The sequence below is a fragment of the Panulirus ornatus genome, chromosome 19 (genome assembly GCF_036320965.1).
Source record: "Panulirus ornatus isolate Po-2019 chromosome 19, ASM3632096v1, whole genome shotgun sequence".
In the NCBI taxonomy this organism is placed as follows: domain Eukaryota; kingdom Metazoa; phylum Arthropoda; class Malacostraca; order Decapoda; family Palinuridae; genus Panulirus; species Panulirus ornatus.
Window position 1 is genome coordinate 54,672,397 of NC_092242.1, and position 8,179 is coordinate 54,680,575.

At 38.2% G+C, this 8,179-nt stretch overlaps 2 protein-coding genes across 4 annotated transcripts in view; one reads left to right on the forward strand and one right to left on the reverse strand.

Moving 5' to 3' along the window:
* Positions 1 to 3,145, forward strand: part of LOC139755509 (aminoacylase-1-like) — a 43,111-nt gene extending 39,966 nt beyond the window's left edge. For 2 of the 3 annotated variants that reach the window (XM_071673880.1, XM_071673881.1), the window contains one exon: positions 1,538 to 3,145. In XM_071673880.1, coding sequence (XP_071529981.1) covers positions 1,538 to 1,687 — 150 coding nt within the window. In that variant the 3' untranslated portion in view covers positions 1,688 to 3,145. The remainder of the gene's footprint in view (positions 1 to 1,537) is intronic. The other variant, XM_071673882.1, reaches the window with a different exon arrangement.
* LOC139755511 (E3 ubiquitin-protein ligase MARCHF5-like) overlaps positions 1 to 6,836 on the reverse strand; it is a 111,179-nt gene extending 104,343 nt beyond the window's left edge. The window contains exon 1 of the mRNA XM_071673884.1: positions 6,806 to 6,836. Coding sequence (XP_071529985.1) covers positions 6,806 to 6,821 — 16 coding nt within the window. The 5' untranslated portion in view covers positions 6,822 to 6,836. The remainder of the gene's footprint in view (positions 1 to 6,805) is intronic.
* Positions 6,837 to 8,179: the final 1,343 nt, after the last annotated feature.

Genomic DNA, 8,179 nt, shown 5'->3' on the forward strand with positions numbered 1-8,179 from the left:
TTACAGTATCTATACCCTGGGCTTTAGATGGACTAGCAGCAAGAGGATATAGTACTTTCTTCTCTCACATATTGATGGCTACTGACCAATATACTCAGACGAAATTAGCTCATTGTCTGGTACTAGGATCATGTGTTGCCATTTCTAAACACTTTCACCATTTCTCTTCCCACCAATAATTCAGGCACACAATTTAAAAGGGTTTTGCTACAGCTGCCCATCAATAATTCAGGCACACAATTTAAGAGGGCTTAGCTAAAGCTGCAACCCATAGTCAACATAAGTTATTTTGGGTGTTGCTGTCACAACGTCCAATAGCAAATGGGTCAATAAACAATTAGTGTTTTTTCCCCTTTCTTCCTTATCTGGTACATGATCATACAAACTAAAATAATCAGCAATTTTGCATCTATCGACCTTCTGCTTCGTTGATCTTTCTAATTTTGGTACCATCCATTTTTCAGGTAGGTCCATGGGTACTGAAATGTCAACATTCCATGTGTCTGACTTTCTCTTAAATTTCCCTGCGAGCTAACAAGCACATGCCATGTATGCCTTACACTTTTCTAAAACTTTCATCTACTAGGCCTTAAACTTCCTTGATTGACCCATCTCTAACAGTGCATATTATTCTTTCTATAGCTTCACTTAATTTTCTGTTTACCTTTGTCAGTATGAACCCAGGTATGTTCACTGCATGGGTCTTTGTTCCCTGCATCTGTTGAACAGCTCCTGAAAGTGTACCTTCTTGCCCACTGTTGCCATTTATGTGACTGAAGATTTGATAAAGCATGAGTTGTTGAAAAACCCATCCCTGCCAGGTTATCAGTTGCCTTACTGGTTTGCTTAGGTTGTCTAGACCAAGCTTTTTGGGGAGGGATGATGATAGAAGAAAAAGTGTCCAGATGGTGAAATTGGCCCTGCCAGTACATCTTGAAATTTCACTTGTAGACACATTTCTTTGCACTTCCAAGCAAGAATATGGGCCTTTTCTATAACTAGTTACTGGTTGACGAAAAATACCACCCAAAACAGTAGCTAAAATATCATTAAACAAAAGGACAGTGAGCAAGTTACATCTCTCCACTGTCATTACCACAAGTTAAGTGAGGTGGCAAATCCTGACATCAGACTTCTAAGACTGTACCATGCTCCTAAGCATATGTTAACCTCATCATAAATGAGTAATAGGATTAGTTCTGCAAATACAGTCTGATGCATAAAAGCCTTATTTTAAACTGGTAATTCTAAGATTTTTTCTTGTAGAGACTGTAGTGTAAGTATAATGTTTATAAATACTTAGATTATCTCCATATCATAAGCAAAGTAAGAGCATTTTAGCTACTTTAATGTTCTCAGCATAGGTTTTATTATTTTTGTTTAAATGGAGTAGTTACATGATAATAAGAGATTCCAGGAAATTGTACCAGTTGCAGAGTAGCTTCAATTTCAGTTTAGAATACCTTCAAAAGAGTTGTGTGAGAGAACATAGAAAAAATAATTTCACTTGCTAATAATTATTTTCTCTTCTCCTCAGCTTGACATCCCGGCACTTGGGTTTTCCCCCATGAACAGAACCCCAATTCTACTCCATGACCACAATGAATTCCTCAATGAGAAGATATTCTTGCGTGGAATTGAGATTTATACAACCATCATTCCAGCTCTTGCAAACATGAAAATGTAGTTTTTGTGGTTGTTAAAGATACCCGACATGCTACCAAATCCTCTTCTTGCTTAAGTGCCCCATAAAATGAAAATTTTACTGTCAATGATAATCACATCCATATAACATATTGAATCAAGTAAGCAGTATATGAGTGAATTATGAAATTATTACGTGTAAGCTATGGGGGTAGAGTTTTATATTCATGTTGCCCCACTTTTTAACCTTGTACATATGTTATCTGTCTTTATTCCTACACATGTAGGCAAACATACAAACCCAGCCAATGTTAGGTACCCATATGTGTATGGGTTTTAATGTTTACTTTGGTTTAATAACAAAGATAAAAATATTACAACTTAAGAGCAGAAATTGTGGTGTGTATTATTATGTAGAAAAAAGAGAAAATGATTCTGTCAATCATTTCCAGCTTTAAAAAATTCTTTTCTTGAACATGTTCAGAAATCAGATATTTTCATATTAGAGTTAACATTGGTGATCAGACACCTTAAAAGCATCAGGATAATTAAATTCAGTAGGCCCTTTGACCCTTTTAAGGTCAACAGTAACTAACAAAAACAACTATATTGTCTGATGTGCTGACCTGAATAAATTCTGGACCAAAATTCTGGGTTTCCTTACCAATGTATTTCATAACTTCTACACAAAATTAAACTTCGTAATATGAAGTATTAGCTGAACTCTAATTAAAAAGTAAATAATGCACTCAATTACTTTGTAAAATAATTGTTAGGTTCTAAAGGAGCCTTTAATGTAGTTAGTAGTACAAAACAGGTAATTAATGATGAATTACTTCTTTACATTGCAACTTCTATTTCAAGGGTATTTTTACATTTCCAATGGATTTCAATGTTATACTCTCACAGCTTAGTCCAGAGCCAAAATGACATGTTGTTCCTCGCTCAGTTAAGCTGCTGGAGGCCATGGCCTGTAGACTTATGAAGTAACTCATTACGGATAACCTGGAACAGTTTTTTAGGTATTTGTTCAAGCCCTTTTTAAGTAAATACAGTGAACAGGGCAATGTATCTTCATAGCTATGAGCACTATGTTAGATAAATTTGGGTTCTAGATGTTTATACTATTTTTTGACATCCATAGAGAACATTTCAATTTCAATTGCTGTATTTTACATGCTATGCAAATGAGGACTTATTTCCAAGTACACATTGGGAAAATGCTTCCCATAATCTATCTTTCCCTCATCCACTCTACAGCGTATATATTGATTGCTTCCGATCACTCCCTGTAGTCTGGATTTTCAAAAGTGTCAATGCAATTCACATTGCACATTAGTATTCTTAAAGGGAGAGTATATAAAAGCCTTGAAGAGCAACATCATTAGTTTTAGCTCTTATCTTTTAAAATTTGTAGAATTAAATCCAGCTATCTCTTTTGAAGAGCCAACTGTTGCTCTATTATGTAATAAGGTCAATAAAAATATTAGTCCAAGGCTGAGATATTATGTTCATTTCTATCCAGTACACGATACTTAAACTTGTGAAGGGGTTACATTCCTGGACAACCAGTTGCTAGCAAAAATGTTATAAATCAAGCAAATGAAACTCATATTATGGAAGAGGGGAGGGGAGGGGGGTATATTCATGTAAAAAAAAATCGCACTCTAACCTTTTTGGTTGCAATGTACCTGAAACAACTTCCCTTACCACCAATTTACCAGTCATGATGCAATTTGGATGATAATAAAAACTTAGAAAATGGTCCTGAAAAATGCAGTGATCAGGGCTTGTGCTGCTGCTAAGAGTTGGATAGGGTGTAGTGAGGGGTTACATGAATGTGCACTTGGCTTGTCTATGTCACCCACCGAATTATATGATTTAGTAACTGTTGCTATATAACACATAATGCATACAAAATCTCACGGATACTTTAAAAATTTGCCATTTGCCTTATTAACCATGGGAAGTCAAGAAGTGAAGAAATGGCCTCAACCACTCAAATCCACTCTCGTGCTGACATGTTCACAATGTACTGAAACCATAGCCTCCCTGTCAACAACCAGGCCCTACAGCCACTTCTGTGGTTTCCCCCAAACACTTCATATGCCCTGGTTCAGTCCATTGATAACACATCATCCCTGTGTACCTAGTCACTTCAATTTACTTTATGCTGTGTATACCTTTCACCCACCTAGCATGTTCAAGCCCTAATCACTCAAACACCTCTCCATTCTGTCCTTCCATCTCCAATTTGCTCTTCACCTTATTTTTGTCTCCTCCACTTCTAAAGCATATATTCTCTGTCAACCTCTCCTCACTCATCCCTCCATATGTCCAAACCATTTCAACACATCCTCTTCAGGTCTCGCAATCATACCCTTCTTATTGCCACACCTCTCGCTTACCGTATCATTTTGTACTCGATCAACCCTCCTCACACCACATATTGTAATCAAATGTTTCATTTCCAACACATTCACCTTCTTCCATACAGTCTCATCTACAGCCCATGCCCATCCAAAGACCACTTGTCAGGGCTACTATATCTTCAAACATGCTCATTTTTACCCTCCTAGACAGTGACCTGTTATGGCAGACATTTCTCAAATACATTCAGGACCTCGACATTCCTCCCATCCTATGACTCACTTCAGCTCCCATGCTTCCATTTGCTGCCATATACACTCCAAGGTATCTAAATCACTTCACTTCTTCCAAGTTTTATCTATATAAACTCATCCCAACTAGCCTGTTTCTTAGAACTGCTAAACCTACCTATCTTTTTTCATTCACATTTACTCTCAACTTCACGCATTCTCCCACACTCAGAAACAGACATCTGCAGTTTCACACTCAAACCTGCCACCACTGCTGTCACTGCCACCACTGTTGTCATCAGCAAACAACTGAATCAAATGCCCCCATTTCTGACATACTGCAGGGATAACCCTCTCCCTAAAACCCTTTTCACCTCCCACACCACCCCATCCACTCACAGACCAAATAGCTATAGTGACATCTCATAAGGGTCAGGCTGGGGGTGTCTGAATGTGTGTGGATATAACCAAGAAGAGAAGAAAGGAGAGATATGTAGTATGTTAAGAGGAAAGGAACCTGGATGTTCTGGCTCTGAGTGAAACAAAGCTCATGGATAAAAAGGAAGAAGGATTTGGAAATGTCTCGAGTAATAGGGGATGATGCAAGGGCAAAAGCTAATGATAGGGTAGCACTACTGCTGAGGCAGGAGTTGTGGCAGCATGTGAAATTGAAAGTAGATTGTGAGAGATGGGTGATTATTAGTACTAATACACCTGGCTAATAGGAGAAAGATCATGAGAAGCATGTGTTTTGGGAGCAGGTGAGTGAGTGTCAGCAGCTGGTGGACTGCCGGGAGGCCTTTAATACTGACCTACACAGACAACTGAGGATGAGGCTAAGCATCCAAGATGGTATCAGGAAAGGGTTACTCAAACAGCGTGACAGCTCCCTCAAAGAGAACAGTCAATATATGTAAGGTGAAATTTCTCAGGTAAGATAGCTGTCTTTTCTTTCTGCCTCACTAACATGTGGACTACTGGCATTCTGTCCACAAACATACAATCTCTCCATGACATATGTAATACATGACAACATTCAACTCACACAGCTCGTTCTTTGTAACTCTAGATTTTCCCATAGAGCACTATACACTAGCCCTGCCTTTTGGCAAATGGTAGGAGCAGTAGATAGAAGTAGTAGGTTGGAACATTTAGGCAGGATAAGGCAGAAACATAAGTAGAAGTTGTAGGTTGAAGCATTAGATAGTAGTCATTAGGAACATCAGGCAGAAGCCTCTGCAAACACTGCTGTAGAGTTGCCCTCTGCCAGTGACCTGTTAAGAGTGAGGCACTATAGGCTAAGAAGTGGCACTGGAGTTCTTTAGTTATGGAGACTCTGTTGCTGTGGCCACCCTTTTAAGAAAGTTCCAACTGGAACAGGTATCACCACCACCCTCTGAGGGAGTTCCAATTGGAACAGGCGTCAGAGGTAAAATAAATAAATGGAGACAGGTGTGTTGTGAACCTGCACTCCACCGTTTGTCAAGTAGCTTTTTTTTTCTTTCTGCCTCACAAACACATGGACTGCTGGCATTCTGTCCTCAAACATGCAATCTCTCCTTGTCACATGTAGCACTTGACACTTAACTCATTCTTCATAACTCTAGATTTTCCTGCATAGTGCAATGTGCTATCCCTGCCTTTTGACAAAATGGCAGGAGCAACAAGTAGAAGTAGTAACTAGGATGCTACAAAGGAGTATTAGGTAGAAACACAAGATAGAAGTAATTGGTAAGAGTATTAGCTGGGAGCATTAGGTAGAAAAGGTTGAAATAATAGGCAGGAACATAAGGGAGACATTTTATGTAGAAGCAGTTTGTTGGAACATTGGGTAGGAGCCTCTAAAAACACTGTGCTAGGGTTGCCCTCTGCCAGTGGGCTGTTTAGGGTGAGTAAAAACCTAAATTTGAGTATTATCTAGCAAAACATAAGTTGCAAGAATCTTGGAAGGAGAGGGACTCAGGAGATGACATCATCTTTATTAACCTGTCAACAAAGTCCCACACCAGGAGAATAGTGGAGACGAACTGTCTCCTGACGAATGTTGGAATAGCTTTGATGTTTAAGACAAAAGAAATAATCAGCGAGCTTTACACATCCTACAAAAGGCCAAAACTAGAACAAGGCTCTCGAGTATGGTCACCACACCTTTAAGAAGTACAAAGAACCAACTAAAAAGATCCAAGGGAAGGAAGCAAAGAGGACACTAGAATAAAGAAAGGTGTGTTTCAGGGAAAGGCTTTGTGCCTTGAATTTTCCCATCATGTAAGAAAATGAGTGAAAGATGACATGATGATAACCTGAAGTCCATAAATCAGATTGATAAAGTAGACTAAATGGTTTGTCGAAAATTTTGGAAAACAACCAAAGCGCACGACATAAAATATAACAAGGTACTTATCAGAAATAATATAAAGTACTTTTATAAACAATAGTGGTGGGCGAGTAAAATAACATGACGAAAACATGGGTAATACATACGGCCTACATGAGAAAGTTCATGAGTTGGGGCCCCACAAACATAGCAATCCTAACTTCTGAAGTACAATTTGGTAAATCACCTTTGTGTTCAGACATTCATCTGTCTTAAAGCGGTCCGATTTAATGTAGAAGTAGTCAGGATGGCTGGTCATGACTTGAAACCGTGAAGCCGATAACAGACACTCCCCCTAAGGCAAGCACTCGCTGTTGGTGGGTAGCAAATTTGTGATGATATTGGGTGGTTCCCCACCGGCGTTAAATTATCACCATCTCGTCCACCTTTTAAAATGGTTGTGCTACACCAGCTTCTGAAGGATATATCTGTTGGAGAGATTAAGGCACTATCTTCTTGATCTCAATGTTATTTTCACCCTTCTCAGAGTACGAAAATGCACGTCTCCCAACAGTGTGTGTGTGTGTGTACACATAAACACGATAAACACTTGAAAGTAAATAAATACAGTTACAGTAATAATGAAATATTCCTTATACAATTATTTGTTATATAAACAGTGGGTAAGGTGGGCAGACTAAATTGTTTAACATGGTCAGGTTGCGTGAGTGTGGGTTAACACGGCTTTAAAACGTTATGGAGCGTAAACAACCTTCATGCACCTGCATCTATGAATATATTACACATTCAAACAATGCTCGTAGAATACTTGTTTTGGGGGGCAACAGAAATGAGCTAGAAATATATATATATATATATATATATATATATATATATATATATATATATATATATATATATATATATATATATATATATATATTTATCCTACTTCTATTGAAATTGTAGAAGGATACTCTTGTTGAAAGGTAAGACGAGCCTGCGAATGTCGTTAGCGTATGGGTGGTGCCTGTAACGTTGTCTTGTATAATTTCTAAGTCTCAAACATATCATCATCATGGTGGTAGGTAGGTAAGGTTATTAAACATAACATTTATACGTACACAGAAAAAAAGCGTTAAAAACAGAGGACTTACCCTTAGAGGGAAAATCCTCACTTGGTCCCCTTCTCTGTTCCTTTGTAAAAGAGGGAGGGAAGGCTTTCCAACCCCAGCCTCGCTCTCTCCCCTTTTACGACACGCAGGAAATAGTGGGAAGCATTCTTTCTCTCCTATCCCTAGGGATTATATATATTTTTTCTTTTAAACTATTCGCCATTTCCCGCGCTAGCGAGGTAGCGTTAAGAACAGAGGAATATCCTCACCTGGCCCCACTCTGTTCCTTCTTTTGGAAAAAAAAAAAACGAGAGGGGGGATTTCCAGCACCCCCGCTCCCTCCCCTTTTAGTCGCCTTATATATATATATATATATATATATATATATATATATATATATATATATATATATATATATATATATATATATATATATATATATATAATTTTGTTCAATTATTTCATGGCTTCACAATAATGTCACGTCACTAAATGTTTGCACGTAC